The sequence below is a fragment of the Chlamydotis macqueenii genome, chromosome 8, assembly GCF_036417535.1.
Source record: "Chlamydotis macqueenii isolate bChlMac1 chromosome 8, bChlMac1.mat, whole genome shotgun sequence".
NCBI classification, from domain to species: domain Eukaryota; kingdom Metazoa; phylum Chordata; class Aves; order Otidiformes; family Otididae; genus Chlamydotis; species Chlamydotis macqueenii.
In genome coordinates, this window is record NC_141563.1 from 1,865,864 (window position 1) to 1,886,496 (window position 20,633).

The 20,633-nt window shown below is 50.7% G+C and overlaps 1 protein-coding gene across 1 annotated transcript; it reads left to right on the plus strand.

The window, feature by feature from the left end:
• The first annotated feature begins 18,908 nt into the window (after positions 1 to 18,908).
• On the plus strand, positions 18,909 to 19,829 carry LOC147599810 (olfactory receptor 14C36-like). Its single transcript, XM_086753483.1, has one exon. The coding sequence runs from the start codon at positions 18,909 to 18,911 to the stop codon at positions 19,827 to 19,829; it is 921 nt and encodes a 306-aa protein (XP_086609609.1).
• Positions 19,830 to 20,633: the final 804 nt, after the last annotated feature.

Sequence of the window (20,633 nt, forward strand, 5' to 3'; positions counted from 1 at the left end):
CAGCAGAAGCCCACATGCAGGACAAGCGAACCTTTCCCTACTCATGATGTTCAGGGCAGAGTGCAGAGGTGTTCAGCTGAGTACGTGGAGTAGCACAGGGAGAGCTCAGTTTCCTTTTCTCTTCACCATCAGCTGTATTTTCCACCTGTCCTTTAGGTATAATGGTACTTTCAGACAGATTCATGTAGCAAAGTCCATCATGCAGATATGTTCAAGGTGCCCAATCCTCCCTCTAACATACGATGGCTATGGGCAATAGTCCTTGGGATGGGGATGCATGACTGACCCTCCAATAAAGACACTTCATTTTCAGAGCATCCAGGTGTCCAGAAGCAGACAGATTACCCCAGGGATGGGAGCATGGAAATCCTCTGCACTTTCAAACTAGATTCCCCTTTTCTCAGCAGTATCCAATTTCCTTTCAGGGGAACATCTGAGTGTGATCACCATCCAGAACAAAGAAGTGTGAGCCAAGGCCATCTGGGAACAAGACTGATGGACAGACCAGCTCTCCTCTCTATGCACTAAGGGTCTGTCCCTCTGCCTCCTAGGACTCACACTGTAGCAGAAAGATAGCACTAGCAGAAATGCCTGGCATGTCCACCTTCATCAAAACCTTCTCATATGTGAGAGGGGAAACAGGAACAAAATAAACACGCCTCGCTCCCTGTCCTGGTTTTGGCAGGGATGGAATTAACTTTCCTCTCAGTAGCTGGTATGTTTTGGATTTCGTGTGTGAAGAATGTTGATAAACACCCTGATGATACCAGTTGTTGTGAATGAGACCAAGGACACCGTCCTGCTTTCCAAGTCTCGCTAATTTGCAGATGCAGGAAGCTGGGAGAAAGACAGACAGAATAACTGACCCAAACTGGCCAAAGAGAGTATTCCATGCCATAAATGTCATGCTCATGGGGGCAGGCGAGGGTGGGTATCTGCCTTCCTGGCATCCATCTTTCCTGCTCGTTTTGTTGGCATCGTTCCCTCTACCTTGCTGGCTCCCTTTTACTCCTTTGCTTGCTGCTCGGTTTTGTTTCCATGATCGCTGCTCGGGACGGGCTGTATCGGTCCTTGGGACATCGGGTGGTGGGAAAACACATATTGTTCACTTTGTATATTTTTAATATCCTTATATTCTGTTATTATTGTAGTTTTCTCTTTTTATTTTACTAAATTATCTTTATCTCAACCCACAAGTTCTCCTTCCTTCCCAATTCTCTCCCCAATCACCCTGGGGAGGGGGAGGGTGAGCGAGAAACTGTGTGGTGATTCGGGCTAAACCATCACAGTCTTTTTGGCACCCAACGTGGGTCTCGAAGGGTTGAGGTAAGGAGAGATCTGACTAGAGTGTGTTAAAGTTGTTACAAGTGCTCATTATTTTATTTGAGTCCCTGGTCACAATGTTGTACTACGTGTTCACATGGTTGTGTTATGTCTGTCCTAAGTTGCATCACATATTTCCTTTGGTGCTGTTTATCACTTCTCGGAAATGGTTGAGAATTCTTATTTTGATTTACTGGGCCCTACTGGCTTATGATATGGTAACATCCCTGGTCATGAAATTAGTCTGGTCCTTGTTTTTGGCATTGCTGGCAACTCCATACTTTGGATGCCATTTGGTAAGAATTATTAATAATCGCACATTTTTCTTTTTCTCCCCGGAGAACCAATCTATGAGGAAGTCAGAGGAGGGTACCTTCCCCTACTCCTTTACCTTTTACTTTTGAGCTAGTTACATCAGCTCTCGAGAATTTTGAATATCCTTGCGATGGGCAAGCCAGCATACTCCTATTGCTCTGTCTCCTGAATGGGTTTCAGATGTTGTTTAGGATTAAACAATTATTTACAAAATTCACCCAGAGATCTGCCTTGAGGTTGGAGGGGCAGGGGTGGCATGGTATGTGGGAGAAGATGGGCAGGTACCTAGAGAACTTCTCACCTCCAATGGTCTGGAACTTCACTCCCGAACAACTACAGAATCCTGATAAAGTGATCGAATATTTGAAAGAAAAATGCCATGGCTATTCTAAAGAGGCAAAGCTTATCGCTTTGTGTTGGGCACTGGCTAGTATCTACCAAAAACTGCTTAACATGCAGCACCTCCAGGAAGAAGGGAGAAAAAATCAACCGACCGATACCATGGCTACTCCAGCCCCAGCTACCGGCACTGCAGGTACTCCAGCCCCACCCACCGGCACCACAGCTACTCCAGCCCCAGCTACCGGCCCTGCGGTTACTCCAGCCCCAGCTACCAGCCCTGCGGCTACTCGAGCCCCAGCTACCGGCCCTGCGGCTACTCCAACTGTAGCTACTGGCACTGCAGCCGAATCAGAGAACCAACCTGTGTCAGTATCAGTCGCCCCTGTACAGAAGAAGAAATCTTGGAAGCGAAAGTCAGCTCGTTTAGTAAGGGATGAGGGAAAACCAGGACCATCACGAACAGAGGAGGAAGAAGAGGAACCAATGAGAGAGGAACTTGTAAGAGAAGAACTCATAAATGAGGCGGAAACCACCTGATCCCTATCCCTGAATGAGTTGCGAGACATAAGAAAAGATTTTGGCCGCCGTCCAGGCGAGCACTTTCTCACCTGGCTGCTTCGATGCTGGAACAATGGGGCCAGTAGCCTGGAATTAGAAGGTAAGGAAGCTAAACAGCTGGGATCCCTTTCTAGGGAAGGAGACATTGACAAAGTGATTGGAAGAGGTGCACAAGCTCTCAGCTTCTGTCAAGTATGAAGGAAAGATATCCCTTCAAGGAAGATATTACTTATCATCCAGGCAAGTGGACCACCATAGAGAGAGGTATCCAGTACCTAAGGGAATTAGCTGTGCTGGAAGCCTTTTGTAGTGAACTAGACAGTGAGGAGTCACCCCAAGATCCAGAGGAAGTCCGGTGCACACGGCTCATGTGGCGGAAGTTTCTACAGAGTATACCATCATCGTATGCCAATTCATTGGCAATTATGCTCTGGAAAGAGGGAGAGGGACCAACAATAGATGAATTGGCTACTCAGCTCCGGCAATATGAAGACACTCTCTCTTCTTCCCTTGTCTCAGCTGTGGAGAAACTATCTCGGGAGGTCTAGCAGTTAAAAGAAGATAGGTCCTACTCCCCGCCCATACAGAGCAGTATTTCAGCTATTAGGAGTAAACGTTTCCCTGCTCAAGAGAGACGGTACACACGGCGAGGTATCCTGTGGTTTACCTTGCGTGACCAAGGAGAGGACATGAGAAAGTGGGATGGGAAACCTACCTCAGACCTAGAGGCACGGGTACATGAGCTGCAGGGAAAAACATTTGCAAATAGAGGTTCTCCCCGGAAAACTGCTGCTCCGGTCTCCAGTGGACAGTTCCCCAGATGGAATAGAAGGGCTGATCTTACCTATGATCCTATGGAAGGGAATTCTAATTCATATTCACAGGAAGTGAGCGACGAATATTATGAACAGGATTAGAGGGGCCCTGCCTTCAGCCAGGCGGAGGAGAGGGACAACAGAGTTTATTGGATTGTATGGATTAAATGGCCTGGCACATCAGACCCACGAGAGTATAAAGCTCTAGTAGACACTGGTGCACAGTGTACACTAATGCCACCAAGCTATAAAGGGCCAGAACCCATTTGTATTTCTGGAGTGACAGGAGGATCCCAACAGCTGACTGTTTTGGAGGCTGAAGTAAGTTTGACTGGAAATGAGTGGCAAAAGCACCCCATAGTGACTGGCCCAGATGCTCCATGCATTCTTGGTATAGATTACCTCAGGAGTGAGTATTTCAAAGACCCAAGAGGGTATCGGTGGGCTTTTGGTATAGCCACTGTGGAGACGGAGGAGAATAAACAGCTGGCCACCTTGCCCAAGCTCTCAAAGGACCCTTCTGTTGTGGGATTACTGAAGGTTGAGGAACAACAGGTACCAATTGCTACCACCACAGTGCACCGGCAGCAATACCGCAACAACCGAGACTCCATAATCCCCATCCTCAAGCTGATTCATCGACTGGAGAGCCGGGGAGTGATCACCAAGTCCCACTCACACTTTAATAGTCCCATATGGCCAGTGAGAAAATCTAATGGAGAGTGGAGGTTAACAGGGGACTATCGTGGCCTAAATGAAGTTACGCCACCACTGAGTGCTGCCGTGCCAGATATGCTAGAGCTTCAGTATGAACCAGAGTCAAAAGCAGCCAAGTGGTATGCCACCATTGATATTGCCAATGCCTTCTTCTCCATCCCTTTGGCACCAGAATGCAGGCCACAGTTTGCTTTCACTTGGAGGGGTGTTCAGTACACCTGGAATCGATTGCCTCAGGGGTGGAAACACAGCCCCACCATCTGCCATGGGCTGATCCAGACTGCACTGGCAAAGGGTGGAGCTCCAGAGCACCTGCAGTACATTGATGGCATCATCGCATGGGGCAACACAGCAGCAGAAGTTTTTGAAAAAGGGGAGAAAATAATACAAATCCTTCTGAAAGCTGGTTTTGCCATAAAACAAAGTAAAGTCAAAGGGCCTGCACAAGAGATCCAGTTTTTTGGAGTAAAATGGCAAGATGGACGTCATCACATTCCAATGGATGTGGTCAACAAAATAACATCTATGGCTCCACCGACTAACAAAAAGGAAACACAGGCTTTCTTGGGCGTTGTGGGTTTCTGGAGAATGCATATTCCAAATTACAGTATGATTGTAAGCCCTCTCTATGAAGTGACTCGAAAGAGGAAAGATTTTAAATGGGGCCCTGAACAACGACAAGCCTTTGAACAAATTAAACAGGAGATTGTTCATGCAGTAGCCCTTGGGCCAGTCCGGACAGGACAAGATGTGAAAAACATCCTCTACACCGCAGGCAGGGAGAATGGCCCTACCTGGAGTCTCTGGCAGAGAACTTCAGGGGAGACTCGAGGTCGACCCCTTGGCTTTTGGAGCCGGGGATATAGAGGTTCTGAGGCCCACTATACTCCAACTGAAAAAGAAATATTGGCAGCATATGAAGGAGTTTGAGCTGCTTCAGAAGTGATTGGTACTGAAGCACAGCTCATCCTGGCACCCCGACTGCCAGTGCTGGGCTGGATGTTCAAAGGAAGGGTCCCCTCTACACATCATGCAACTGATGCCACATGGAGTAAGTGGGTCACACTGATCACACAGCAAGCCCGAATAGGAAACCCCAATCGCCCAGGAATCTTAGAAGTAATCACAGATTGGCCAGAAGGCAAAGATTTTGGAATGCCGCCAGAGGAAGAGGTGACGTGTGCTGAAGAAGCCCCACCATATAATAATTTACCAGAAGATGAGAAGAGATATGCCCTCTTCACTGATGGGTCCTGTCGCATTGTAGGAAAACATCGGAAGTGGAAAGCTGCTGTGTGGAGTCCTACATGACAAGTTGCAGAAGCCACTGAAGGCCAAGGTGAATTGAGTCCGTTTGCAGAAGTGAAAGCCATCCAGCTGGCTTTGGACATTGCTGAACAGGAAAAATGGCCAAAACTCTATCTCTACACTGACTCATGGATGGTGGCGAACGCTGTGTGGGGATGGTTAAAGCAATGGAAGCAGAGCAACTGGCAGCGCAGAGGCAAACCCATCTGTTTGTAAAAGTACGTCACATAGATGCCCACGTACCCAAGAGTCAAGCCACAGAAGAACACCAAAATAACCAAAGGGTGGATCAGGCTGCTAAGATTAAAGTTTCCCAAGTGGACCTAGACTGGCAACACGGAAGTGAACTATTTTTAGCTCGGTGGGCTCATGACACCTTGGGCCATCAAGGAAGAGATGCAACACACAAATGGGCTCGTGATCGAGGGGTGGACTTGACCATGGATACCATTGCACAGGTTATCCATGAATGTGAAACATGCGCTGCAATTAAGCAGGCCAAGCGGTTAAAGCCTCTGTGGTATGGACGACGATGGCTGAAGTATAAGTATGGAGAGGCCTGGCAAATTGATTACATCACACTCCCACAAACCTATCAAGGTAAGCACCACGTGCTTACAATGGTGGAAGCCACCACTGGGTGGTTAGAGATCTATCCCGTACCCTATGCCACTGCCCGAAACACCATCCTGGCCCTTGAGAAGCAAGTTCTCTGGCGACATGGCACTCCAGAAAGAATTGAGTCAGACAATGGGACTCATTTCCGAAACAATCTCATAGACACCTGGGCCAAAGAGCATGGCATCGAGTGGGTATACCACATCCCCTATCACGCACCAGCCTCTGGAAAGATTGAATGGTACAATGGACTGCTGAAAACTACACTGAAAGCAATGGGTGGTGGAACCTTCAAAAATTGGGATAAACATTTAGCAAAAGCTACCGGGTTAGTTAACACTCGGGGATCCACCAATTGAGCTGGCCCTGCCCAGTCAGAACTGTTACATACTGTAGAGGGTGATAAAATCGCTGTAGTGCATCTAAGGAATATGTTAGGAAAGATGGTCTGGGTTATTCCTCCCCTGGGCAAAGGCAAACCCATGTATGGGATTGCTTTTGCTCAAGGACCTGGATGTACTTGGTGGGTGATGCGGGAGGATGGGGAAGTCCGATGTGTACCTCAAGGACATCTGATTTTAGGTGACAACAGCCAATAATTTGAACTGTATATAATCATTTCTATAGTTCTTATATGTCATATCAAAGGTATTGCAGCAAGGAACACCCTGATCAGTGAAGAATGAGCTTCAATAAAACCAAGAGAGATGCAACAATGATGGAACAGGAACTGGCGCCCAACAATTTCCTCAAGATCAACATCTTCAACTCACAGACCATGGGCATGATACACCAGCCACGCCAGATGCACCAACTGCGAGTTCCAGATGCAGCATGCAAAAGCCCCATACTACATACCATCTCTCTTGTCCTGAAAGACTGTTATGACAGATGGAACCCAAAGTCATGGACTAATTGAACTCAACAGACTTTGGAGGGGTAGCCCATTGATTGAAAGAGTTACATCTGTGTGTGTGTATATATATGTATATGTATACGCATGACGTAGATGGTAAGGAATAAGGGGTGGATACTGTCTTTGGCAGGGATGGAGTTAACTTTTCCTCTCAGTAGCTGGTATGTTTTGGATTTTGTGTGTGAAGAATGTTGATAAACACCCTGATGATACGAGTTGTTGTGAATGAGACCAAGGACACTGTCCTGCTTTCCAAGTCTCGCTAATTTGCAGATGCAGGAAGCTGGGAGAAAGACAGACAGAATAACTGACCCAAACTGGCCAAAGAGAGTATTCCATGCCATAAACATCATGCTCCTGGGGGCAGGTGAGGGTGGGTATCTGCCTTCCTGGCATCCATCTTTCCTGCTCGTTTTGTTGGCATCGTTCCCTCTACCTTGCTGGCTCCCTTTTGCTCCTTTGCTTGCTGCTTGGTTTTGTTTCCGTGATCGCTGCTCGGGACGGGCTGTATCGGTCATTGGGACATCGGGTGGTGGGAAAACACATATTGTTCACTTTGTATATTTTTAATATCTTTATATTCTGTTATTATTGTAGTTTTCTCTTTTTATTTTAGCAAATTATCTTTATGTCAACCCACGAGTTCTCCTTCCTTCCCAATTCTCTCCCCCATCTCCCTGGGGAGGGGGAGGGTGAGCGAGAAACTGTGTGGTGATTCAGGCTAAACCATCACAGTAGTGCATCATTGTTTTAGCTGTTGCTGAACAGTGCTTGCACAGTGCCAGAAATTTTTCTGTTCCTCACGCGTCCCTGCCCATGAGAAGACTGGAGGTAGACAAGTAATTGGGAGGGGACATAGCCAGGACAGCTGGCCCCAACTGTCCACAGGGATATCCCATAGCACATGATGCTCAGCAATAAAAGCTGGAGGAAGAAGCAAGAGGGGGTCATTTTTAGTTACAGCATTTGTCTTCCCAGGTAACCATGACTTGTGATGGAATTCTGCTTTTCTGAGCACCTGTCTGCCAATGGGAAGTCGTGAATGAATTCCTTCTCTGGAGAAGGTCAGAGGTGCTGTTTTGATTCTCTTCACAGCCTAAAGCACCACATGCGTCAGGAGATATTTCTGAACGCATCAATGGGCATCATACTCCTCTGGACCAAAAAATCATAGAATATTAGAATGGTTAGGGTTGGAAGGGACCTTCAAAGGTCATCTAGTCCAAGCCCCCTGCAAGGAGCAGGGACATCCCCAACTAGATCAGGTTGCTCAGAGCCTCATCCAGCCTGGCCTTGGGATCCAGCCGTTTCCAGGGATGGGGCTTCCACCACCTCTCTGGGAAACCTGTTCCAGTGTTCTATAACTCGCATTGTAAAAAATTTTTTCCTAATATCTAATCTAAATCTACCCCCCTCTATTTTAAAACCATTACTCCTTGTCCTGTTGCAACAGGCCCTACTGAACAGCCTCTCCCCATCTTTCTTGTAGGCCCCCTTGAGGTACTGGAAGACCGCTATCAGGTCTCCCTGGAGCCTTCTCTTCTCCAGGCTGAACAGCCCCAGCTCTCTCAGCCTGTCCTCATAAGAGAGGTGCTCCAGCCCTTTTATCATCTTTGTGGCCCTCCTCTGGATCTTCTCCAACTGGTCCATGTCCTTCTGATGTTGGGGGCTCCAGAACTGGACACAGTCCTCCAGGTGGGGTCTCACCAGGGCAGAGTAGAGGGGGAGAATCCCCTCCCTCGACCTGCTGGCCACTTGATGCAGCCCAGGATGCGGTTGGTCGTCTGGGCTGCAAGGGCGTCTCAAGTTGTTGGAGTCTCAAATGTAATGGTATCCCAATACTTGTGTTCAGGGATCTGATCAAACACCCATCTCCATTTCTGTCATGGTGGTTCAGTTTGCTCAAGTAACCCTTGAGTTGATCCCCATCCACTGCTGGTTGTTCACCTCCACAGGAAGAGAACACAGGGGCATCCCCTTGAAACAGAGGATCTCCATAATCATCCTCCCTGACAGTATCTCCAGCAGAGCCTCTATTCCTGCATTACACAACTCCTTGTGAGCAAGCTGTCCCACCACATCGCATTTAATTCCAACACTTCACAGTTGTGTGACAAGCTCTGGGGCTCCAGCTCCTCCTGCCTGTGACCCATCTCCTCTCGGCTGTACACATTTGGGCCGTAGCGGCTCAGCCGTGGCACCAGGGTGGAGTGCAGACTTCTCAGAGAGAAACCTGAGCCGTGACCCTGACCAGCAGACATCGAGTACATCGAGCTGTGCTGCGCTGCACGTGCAGCCTGGCCTTCACACCTGTGCGGTGCAGAGCAGAGCCTTTGGCTGCAGGACAACTTCAGCAGCTCATTGTCACAGCGGAGCCTGCGGGCAGCTCCCACTCACCGCTGGCCCTTACGCCTCCTGCGTGGCCTTGCCTGTATCCGACAATGCGGGAAGGTGTTCTCATGAGAACATCATTTCTGTCAGACCGTAGAGATGGTGAAAAGAGTTTGGTTTTTGTAAGAAATTCCTACAGTAGCTTGATCAGAACAGAGGAATGTCTTCTGTGGGTGAGGTCTGCATGGCGTGCTGTGTGTTGGTCAGAGGCGTGTTCAGTGCTTCCCTGCCTGGGTTTCTCCACATCAAAAAAGAGACCTTAGATGATCTTCATTATTCTCTCTTTATAGCATTAGTGCTGATGAACAGCATTTAAAAAGATACTTCACAGAATCTGTCTTTTTTACTCCAATTATAATGAACCAGTGGTGAAAAACACTCTCAGCGCCCTTTGATGCAGCCCCTCCTGTCCCATGGACTGGTAAGGGTGTCGTTTGCTCAAGTAACCCCTGGCTTGATCCTCATCCATGTCTGGTTGTTCTCCTCCAGAGTCCTGCCTCAAAGCAAAAAGGTCTGGGAGACCTCGCTGGTGAAAACTGAAGGAAATAGGACGTTAAATATTTCAGATCTATCCACACCTACTCTTACTAATTTTAGCAGTGCTCTCTCAGTTTTTCTTTAGCCGTTCCTGAACTAGCAACAGCTCATCTTAATGCCCTTGAATTCCCTTTTGAGTTTCAATCAAGTTTTGAAAGGAGCCTGGATTCTGCTGTCCTTGAAGACAAGATGTATCCAGGCACACTGTCAAGGGGATTGGTCTGTTCCTTGATTGAATCATCCATCAAGGAAAGACCCCGGTGTGGGGTGCTTTGTGTTCACCCAATGCGTGCAGCTCCTGCATAGGGAAGGGACAGACCTTGCTTCTCTGATGGCATCTGATGGCTGATGCCTCTGGCTGATGGCAAGAGGCACCAGAGCACAATCTCTGCGATGCCATCAGGGGTGTCTGTCACGCACCCACCCTGAATGGGAATTGCTTTCCTGTAGGTCCTGTGCTGTCCCTGCCAGCCCTGGCATCTCCTGTAGCTCTGTAGGCCTGGATTTGAAAATTAAATTGATTAAATTCTCTGAATTATTTGAGGCAATATGAGGATGAACATGAGGCACCTGCAGAAAGCAGTGAGAGGAGACCTAGTAAACACAGCTGAAGGAGAAGAGAAAGAGAGGCAAGAGGAATCCCATGTCCCGTGAGTTTGTGGCAGACATGGGAGGGAGCTGAGTCCCCTTCCAGCACCAAGGAATACAAACCAAGGAGAAGAGGTCTTGACAAATTCAGTTGAATCCCTTCCCTCAGCAAAGGTAAAGGAGATCCCTGACTGTCTCGGTCTGGGTGTCATGTCTAATGACGGAACAAGAAAAGTTAATATTTAGAGGGAGCATTTATCTCAAAAAAGAAAATAACACTTGTGTAAAGTAGCCTCTCTCCCCAGCTGAGAGACCATCAGTGATGGCTGCAGGCTGTTTCCCAGCAGATTCCCTGCAGCCCCAGGGACAGCTGGAGGGAGCCCCGAGGGGACAGAGAAAGTGCTGCCTTGGGCTGGGCCTCTGCTGCTGAGCTGGGCCGGGCTCCTAGGATGGAGGGAGCTGCTGGTAACAGGGCAGCGCTGCAGAGAGACAGCTCTGCCCAGGAGCAGCTCCTCTGCCAAGCGCAGCAGGGCTGAGGGCTCTGCCTGCAAGAGCTGAGGGGAGAGGAGCGAGGCAGAGAGAGGATAAAGGCAGCCTGGCGTGGGAGGAGAGAGGAGAGCGCACTTGGAGAAAAATCTTCACAGCCCTTTACAGGGTAAGTCTCTGGCTCCAGGGCAACCCATCTGTGGTTCCTCCTAATTCTGGCACATCCTGTACTCTATGGGATCTGTCAGGAGGACTCTCACAGTTTCCCCAGCGTAGAGAAGAAGGATGTGCTTTGGAGCACAGCTTCCCTGCTGCACCGTCAGAGGGACAGAGCATGTCAGCTGTCTTCTCCCAGGGATGGCTGCAGGGTGGGAAGCCAAGTGTGCACTCAGGGGTACGCAGGCCTGTCCTTCAGAGCAGGGTCCCTGCACCCCAGGGTGCTGTGTGCCATGTAGGGACTCTGTGTGATACCAGGATCAACACTCAGCTTGCCCAGGGAGCTCCCAATAGTTTTCCAGGGAGATACTGTGGGTGGAAGAAGCAACTCCTGGCAGTAGAGGGTCCTTTTCCAGTGAAGAGGTTGCTGCGTCGGTCTAGGCTACTCACAGCTCCAGATCACCCCAGGACACTTCTAAGGGGGCTTTTCAAGAGCAAGGTCAAGGCAGAGTGTGCCTTAAAACTGAGGAGCTTTTTCAGTTTGTGGTTTCAGTTTCCTATTTAGAGGAGGATGAGAGGTGAAAAAAGGGAGAAGTAGAAAAGGAGCTGTCAAGCTTGGACAAGTCCTTGAGACCTCTGTACTGTAACTCTGAGTCAGTTGGTCTGCTAAGAGCCTCCTCAAGTGCCTTCAGCCACTCCTCTGCCCAGGGACAGCACCAGCATCACCCTTGCTGCTCTCAGCAGCGTTGTCCTGCCCTGGCCTTTGGAACCTCCAAACAGGAACAGGCACCAGTCAGTGCCCTGCAAACAGGCAGGTGTGTGCAGGGCCAGGGTGAGTGCACAGAGGGTGGGATGGGGTCTGTGAGTGCTGACAGGGAAAAGAGATCAGACAGGGAAACAGCTGCCAGGAGGGAAATCCCCAGGCAGCAGGTTTATGATCAAGGAATGAGAGGAAAGTAAACCCAGAAACGTTGTGGGAGGGAGAATTCAGAAATCTCTGTATCATCCCCTCCAGTGCAGAGCCCTTCCTCTGAGCAAGCCCCCTGGCCTCCTCTCCCACCCACCCAAGCCTCTGCCCTCAGGGCTGTGGGGTCCCAGCCATGAACCCCCTCCTCTGCAGCCAGAGCTCCAGCAGAGCCATGGTGCAGCTCTCCAGCCACGTGCCCACTGCCCTCTGCAGAGCACAGGGGCTGAGAGCAGCTGCCCGGCAATGGTGGTGTCGGGGAGCGGGCACGCACATCTGGGGGAGGGGGACGCTGTCCTCAGTGCCCGCCTGCCTCTGCCCTGTCGTCTCTCAGCCGCACCCTGGCTGTATTTGCCCTTGTGCCTCCACCTCTCTGTGGTGCTGCTGCTGTGATCTTGTTCTTGCTGTCAGCCTGTCTGGGGAGGGGAGTTCCAGCTGCAGAGTCACCCCCTGATCTTGTGGGTCCTTTCCTGCAGCTGTGTCCATGGGAACAAGTGTCCCAGCTTTCACCTGTGGGGCTGTGGGCACTGCAGGCTGTGGGGCTGGGGCATGGGCTGCTTTTCCCTCAGTGAGATACCTTTGCGAAAATACTTAAATAAATTTTTCAGTGTCCTTCTAAGCTATCAGTTTCCCCCAAGCATGCCAAACTGCCTCTTACCATCTTTGTGTTATCTGAAATTCCCATGGATAAGCACAGAGATGCTATGACCAAAGAAGTGCCATTGAGCTGGGCTACAAGCGAGGTGCTGAGACCCTGAGTAAGGGTGAGATATTTAGTGCTCTGCAGTGGATCCCTGTGATCTCAGCAGTGTCTGCTGGCATCTCACAAAAACACAGCAGTGTACTCGCCCTCAAACTCAGAATGCTGCAAGCCCAGATCACCGGTGACTGATGGACAGAGCAGCTCCCCTCACTCTGCTCTAAGCCACAGGCAATCCTCTTCGTATGCAGGATTCACTCTGTTCTCTCTGAGTGCAGAAGAAATGCTGAGACTTACTCACATGCTAAAACACTCTTCAAAAAAGATGAGGGATTTTTTCAATTTTTGACCTTCCATCTGCTTTTCCTACCATCTTCATTTCTTAGAACAGGGAGTGCAGATACTGACAAGTCCTTCTGCATTTGGGTGGTTTCATCTGGCAAAGTTGAACACCAGAGCTGGCCCCTGCTTCCACCGTTCCCATGAACTCACTGCTGCAGACAGGGCTGACACCTGGGCAGCCAGCGGGCAGATGCCTAGCTCCTCACAGCACCATGCTATGGCACATCGAGATGAATGAGGTGGTTGTGACAGCGAACATGGCTTCACCAAGGGCAGATCGTGCCTGACCACTTTGGTGGCCTTCTATAATGGGGTGACAGCATCGGTGGAGAAGGGACGAGCAACGGATATCATCTACCTGAACTTGTGCAAAGCTTTTGACACTGTCCTGCACGACATCCTTCTCTCAGAATGAAGTCCAACAACACCAAGCTCTGTGGTGCCGTTGACACGCTGGAAGGGAGGGATGCCATCCAGAGGGACCTTGACAGGCTGGAGAGGTAGGCCTGTGCGAACCTCATGAAGTTCAACTAGGCCAAGTGCAAGGTCCTGCACCTGGGTCATGGCAATCCCAGGCACAAATACAGGCTGCATGGAGAATGGATTGAGAGCAGCCCTGAGGAGAAGGACTTGGGAGTGCTGGTGGACGAGAAGCTCAACATGAGACGGCAATGCGCCCTTGCGGCCCAGAAAGCCAACCACATCCTGGGCTGCATCAAGAGGAGGTTGAGGGAGGTGATTCTCCCCCTCTACTCTGCCCTGGTGAGACCCCACCTAGAGTACTATGTCCAGTTCTGGAGCCCCCAACATCAGGACATGGACCAGTTGGAGAAGGTCCAGAGGACGGCCACAAAGATGATGAGAGGGCTGGAGCCCCTCCCCTATGAGGACAGGCTGAGAGAGCTGGGGCTGTTCAGCCTGGAGAAAAGGAGGTTCCAGGGAGACCTTATAGCGTTCTTCCAGTACCTGAAGGGGGCCTACAAGAAAGATGGGGAGAGACTGTTCAGTAGGGCCTGTTGTGATAGGACGAGGGGTAATGGTTTCAAAATAGAGGGAGGTAGCTTCAGATTGGACATTAGGAAAAAATTTCTACACTGATGGTGGTCGAGCACTGGAACAGGTTGCCCAGAGAGGAGAGAGGTGGTTGATACCCCATCCCTGGAAACATTCAAGGCCAGGTTGGGCAGGGCTCTGACCAACCTGATTTGGTTGAAGATGTCCCTCCTCCTAGTAGGGGGGTGGACTAGATGACCTTTGACGGTCCCTTCCAACCCTAACTATTACGTGACTCTATGATTCTAAATACTGTTGTTTTTAGGACACTTGGAAGAGAGTTCAAGGGCACAACAATGAGCTGTTACTACTTCAGAACAAGAAATGAAGAGAAAGTGTGGCCACTGCTGGGTTTAGTAAGAGGAGGAATAGATAGGTTGGAGGTACTCTGGGCCTTTGTCTTCTCCAGCAAGGTCTCTCAGTTGCATGTGCCTAAAAGGCAGAGCCCAGCCAGAACACAGCAGTGGATGGAGATGAAGTCAGAGGTTACTTAGGTAAGGTCAACGCTTAAGAGTCCGTTGCACCAGATGGGATGGATCTTAAGATGCTGAGAGACCAGGATGATGTCATAGCAAGGCTGCTCCGAGACATTTTGTGAGGTCATAATGAGTGGAGAAAGCAAAAAGCCAATCTTGCATCCATCTTCTAAAAAGACCCAAGGAGTGAGCAGGGGAATTACAGGCTGCAGTGACAGAGGCCAGGAGCTGTGTGGCTGGGCAACAGCTCTGTGGGAAAAGGCTGTGGTGGTCCTTCACTTTCATGAGGCAAAACATGACCCAGCAGAGAAGGTGGCCAACAGCATCCAGGGCTGCATCAGCAGCACCACAGCCAGGAGAAGTGATTATCTCCTTCTGCTCAGCACTTTTTACACTACACCCAAAATAGTTCAGGTTTAGATGCTGTGCAATGGTGATGAGACCTTGCTGTGAGGAGGAGGTTGGCTTAGAGACCTCCTGAGCTGCCTTGCAGCACAGGTGATGGTGCATTTCCATCTAACACAGGGATTCCCCTGACCATGCTAGGGAAAGCACTCTGGTTCCTCATGGCCATGGAAGTGAGCAAACATGACTTTGGCCACATCATCTTTCTTGTCTTCTGCAAGTCACCGCTGCTCACATGCAGAGCTGCTTGGCAGGTACTTCCAGACCTCCTTGATCATGCCCTTTGCTTCATCTGCTGTTCCCTTTTCCCCTCTTTTCCCCCACCAGAGATCTTCCCTTTGATCATCCTTAGCTCCTCCCATACAAACAGCCCTCCTTTGTTTGCTCTCTCCACACTGGTCTTGGCTTGGCTTGCTTTGTAGCTCTTTCTGAGGTGGTCATCATGGATAATTCTATATTTGAAAGCAATTTCGTTGAATGAATACCTTATTTTAGTATTTGTAGTACCTTGCAACTCATGCTGTTTTCTTGTGAGAGACACCAAAAGCAGGGTGAGCCATCTGCCTGCAAGATTCACAGCTGTCACAATGGAGCATCAGTCTGGGAGAACCCTGAGAATCTCTAGGATTCGGCCAACAGAAACATCCTGAAGTTCACAAGGAGAAGCAACAAGTCCTGCATTGAGGGGAAAGAATAACCTTGTACCTCAGGGCAGGCTAGGACCTGGCTGGCTGAGCAGGGACCCTAAGGAGGAGGGCCTGGGCCCAGGGAGTGATGCCATATGAGCCAGTAGAACATGCTCACCATAAGTGAGATCAGCTGGGTAGGCAGCTGCCTTAGGAACAATGTGGCCACTCAGAAAAGGGGAGTTACCATCCCCCTTGACTCAGCACTGTTGTGGCCACATTTGGACTGGTGGGTTCCTCTGTTGGGTTTCCTGGTCTAGGCAACTTGGGAGGAACTGGAGAGTGCCCAGAAGTGGTCTTCCAAGATGGCGTCTCGTGTCCATGGCCTCTGTGGGGATGCTGAGGCACCTGGACGTTTGCCTGCTGAGACAGAGGCTCAGAGCAGCACGATCAGAGGCTTCAGCTCCTTGAACAATGGACTGACAGTGGATGGATTTGTGTGTGTGTGTGTCTGTCCACGAAGAGTGAGTCCGGACCAGCCCAAAGCTTTGTGTGTCAAGGCACAGCCAGGGATGGTGGGGAGAAATCCGTAGTGGTAGTGAGATACTCAGATGAGAACAAGAAGAAGAGGAGTAGGTGTCCACAGCTTTCGAAGGAATGTGCAGGCTTGGGGCAGCAGAGGACAGCCTGTGTTGGAGATTGTTGAGGGAGCTGACAATGCTGAATACCCTCATCAGAGCCGACATCTTTCTCCCCTGGGCCATGGCTATTGCCTGTGCCACCTAGGAGAAACTTTATCATGACAGCACCAGGGCCCCATGGACTCCTCTTCCCCACTCCGGAGCAGGGAGCTGTCACAGCCTGTTCTTGCACTTGGCGTTGCACATCATCCCCACATCACAGTGCCCCAGAAAGAGTCTCAAGAAATATGAGGGACAGGATCTGCCTTTCCCGTGCCCAGGGGTCAGGGCTTGGCCCTCTGGCTTGATATAACACATCCAGGTTTACTCAGAATCTGTTCCACCTTTACATTGCTTTTCCCTGTCATTTCAGCTCTCACCAGCCCCAGGGAGGCTTTGTCAGTAATGTCCCTCCGTGGGATGCATTAAGGCTCCAGGAAACTTTGGCATTTGCATCTGTCTTTGACTGCTGGAGAGGTTTCCTCAACTTCCTCACCATGCCTGAGGTTCACGGACTCGGCCCCAAACCCACCAGAGAGGTCATTAAAATCCTTGGGCTGGTCCTCTGCTGCTGAGCTGCTCCAGGCTCCTGGGACGCAGGGAACTCACGGCAAGGAGGCAGAACGGCAGAGAGACAGCTCTGCCCAGGAGCAGCTGCTCTGCCAAGCGCAGCAGGGCTGAGGGCACTGCTGCAGGCACTGAGTGGGGACAGGCAGGGCAGAGAGAGGTTAAAGGCGGCCTGTGCTGAGAGTTCACTGGAGGAGAAACCTTCACAGCCCTCTGCACGGTAAGTCTCTGGCTGCAGGGCAATGAACAGGAGCTTCCTGGAGGGGTCTCGTCCAGCTGCCGTGGCCCACAGAGATCTTTCTCCAGCGTAGCCGAGGAGGAGGAGATGCTCCAGAGCAGGAATTCCCTGATGCACTGCCAGAGGGACAGGGCACAACGGCTGCCTTCTCCCAGGGACGGCTGCAGGGTGTGAATGTGTGTGTGCAGCCAGGGGTGCCAGGGCTGTCCTTCAGAGCAGGGTCCCTGCGCCCCAGGGGCTGTGTGCTGGGGCAGGGACTCTGCCTCTGCCAGGCTCAGCACTCAGCCTGCCCGGGGAGCTCCCCATGGTGTTTGGGGAGAAGCTGTGGGTGGGAGGAGAGACCCCCATCAGGTCAGGGTCCTTCTGCTGCCCAGAGAGTGCTGCATGGCTCAGAGCTTCTCACAGCTGCAGGTCACTCCCAGGACATGGGCAGTGGCAGCTTTTCAAGAAGCACAAGCAGGCAGGGGCTGTCTGGAAGGAAAGGTGCTTTCCAGGGTCTGTGCTCTCAGTTTCCTGCTGGGACTGTGAGGGAACAGCAATGCAGATGTTGGGTTTGGACAAGAGAAGGACACTCCTATGGCGTTACACTGACAGATCAGCAGGTCTGTGAGCAGCTTGATAAAGCTCCTTCATCATTCCTGTGCCTACAGAAAGCTCAGTCATCTCTTCAGTGTTTTTCTGACCCACTCCTTAGGGCTGGCCAACAGAAAGATGGGCCTGGGCAGGGTCCTGCTGCCAGGAGCTGTCCTGATGACAGGGGTGAGCACACGGTGGGTGGGATGGGCTCTGTGAGTTGTAGCCACTGCAGCCAGAGCTCCAGCACAGGAGACTCCGGAGTGCCCCTCTGTTGCTCCATGGCCTTGCCGCCCTGGGCAGAAGCACTGGGGCATTTCTCCTTCTTTCTCCACCTGCCCCTGCTGCTGCTGCTCTTGTTTTCGGGCTCTCTGGGGATGGGGGTTCAGCAGCAGCCCAGCCACTGACCCTGCAGGCCTTGCCGTGCAGATGTGTCCATGGGAGCAAGGTGCCCAAGCCCTCTTCTGGCCTCTGGGTCTCTGGGCAATGCAGGCCAGAGGGTGGGGATGAAGCTGGCTCTTTCTGGCAGACACCCCATCTTCAAGGGATCAGAAAGCTCACAGATCTTTACTGAGGGGAGTTTTACTGGGGAGGGGAGTTTTAAACTGAATTCCTCTCCTCCCAGAAGTATCCAAATTTCTTTTCAAGGGAACAGCTGGGTGTGATCATCCTCCAGATTAAAGAGGTGCAAGCCCAGGGCAGCTGGGATCAAGTCTGGTGGATTCACTCTGCGCTAAGGGTCTGCCTGTTTGCAGCCCAGCCCCAATGCAGCACTTGTAGCAGAACAGAAAATTCAAGGCTGTCTGCCTTCAAAATTAAAACAAACACAACCAACCCCCCACAGCTCTGCTATGCAGCCGGGTGAGTTGGGAGGGACATTGCTGAAATGTCGTTGATTTCATGAGGGGATTTAAACAGAGATCACTCCTGGTTCCTAACTGCCTGTTGGTGCACAGCAGCACTGACTCCTCAGGAGCCCACAGCAGAATCTTCTGCTTCCCATTGCACCCTCAGCCAGCAGAACCCAGAGCTCAGCCAGGGAGCTGCATGAAGGTCTTTCTGGAAGGACTGAGTATTGCGGGGGGGAGGTGGGGGTGTGGTGGTGGTGGTGATGGTTCTATGAGAAATTGAGTAAGTTTTTTCTCAGATAAGTCAGTCCTAACCCTTTACTGTTTTGTCCTGCTTCAACAGGCTCCCATGTTCAGAGGAAGGAAATGTCCAACAGCAGCTCCATCACTGAGTTTCTCCTCCTGGCATTTGCAGACACACGGGAGCTGCAGCTCTTGCACTTCTGGCTCTTCCTGGGCATCTACCTGGCTGCACTCCTGGGCAACGCCCTCATCATCACTGCCATAGCCTGCGACCACCGCCTCCACACCCCCATGTACTTCTTCCTCCTCAACCTCTCCCTCCTTGACCTGAGCTCCATCTCCACCACCATCCCCAAAGCCATGGCCAATTCCGTCTGGGACACCAGGGACATCTCCTACACAGGATGTGCTGCACAGGTCTTTTTTTTCCTCTTTTTTATAGTTGCTGAGTATTTTCTCCTCACCATCATGGCCTATGACCGCTATGCTGCCATCTGCAGACCCCTGCACTACGGGACCCTCCTGGGCAGCAGAGCTTGTGTCCACATGGCAGCAGCTGCCTGGGGCAGTGGGTTTCTCAATGCCCTGCTGCACACTGCCAATACATTTTCACTGCCACTCTGCCAGGGCAATGCTGTGGACCAGTTCTTCTGTGAAATCCCCCAGATCCTCAAGCTCTCCTGCTCGGACTCCTACCTCAGGGAAGTCTGGGTTATTGTGGTCAGTCTCCTAGTAGCATTTGGCTGTTTTGTGTTCATTGTTGTGTCCTATGTGCAGATCTTCAGGGCTGTGCTGAGGATCCCCTCTGAGCAGGGACGGCACAAAGCCTTTTCCACGTGCCTCCCTCACCTGGCTGTGGTCTCCCTGTTTATCAGCACTGGCATGGTTGCCTACCTGAAGCCCCCCTCAGTGTCTTCCCCATCTCTGGACCTGACAGTGACTCTTCTGTACTCACTGGTACCTCCAACAGTGAACCCCCTCATCTACAGCATGAGGAACCAGGAGCTCAAGGATACCCTATGGAAACTGTCCCAATGGACGTAGTTTCACTGACAACAATCTACGTCCCCTTCTCTTCATGTTTCTTAGAGTTTATCTTATCTTTTTCCTCTGTGATAATTCTACTTCTATATGATTTTCTATGTTCTATTACCTCTTTTGAGGCTTGTTCCTATTGTGTCTGAGTCTTGTACCAGAGTGTGTCAGATGTGACCTGTCCAATAGCAGCTCCTTAATAAATTATATGTACCGTCTGCAGTGACTGAAGGCTGGGTACTTCCTCCAAAGTTGCTGCCAAAAAAAATTTCCAAGGAATTGATCTTTTAAAGAACCTTTGGGCTTTGTGTTCTCCTGGTGTTTTGAGTTATTCTCACAGGAAATTGGGTTCAACTGGACCAAAAATTCTGGTTTTAAAAGCTCTTTTCTTGGAGTCCAATGGCACTGGAGATCATGTATGGGTTCCCCATTATCTCCTCAGGCTGCATCATGTATGACTGCACTGATGGCATGTCCAATCTCTCTGGAGATTCATTTGGAGAGGTCAGGACAGGATGGGGACTCCCCACGTGCCTTGGACTGGAAGTGAATGGAAACTCAGAAGGTGAAACACCCTTAAAGGTGAAATCTCTCAAAAGTGAAGCAGTGAATCAAGGTTCCCACAAACAAGACTCTCCAGTGACATCGGGTCAGTGCCAAACAGGCACAGGGAGGTGAGACTGGAGAGATGTGGGAACCACCTAAGGAGCCCCAGGGCCAGGACAGCTCATCAGCAGAGGACCAGCCCAAGGCATTGTAATGACCTCTCTGGTGGGTTTGGGGCCCAGTCCATGGACCTCAGACATGGTGAGG

Bases quoted from the DNA above. Each gene is read 5' to 3' on its own strand.
- LOC147599810 (XM_086753483.1), top strand. From the start codon at position 18,909: ATGTCCAACAGCAGCTCCATCACTGAGTTTCTCCTCCTGGCATTTGCA.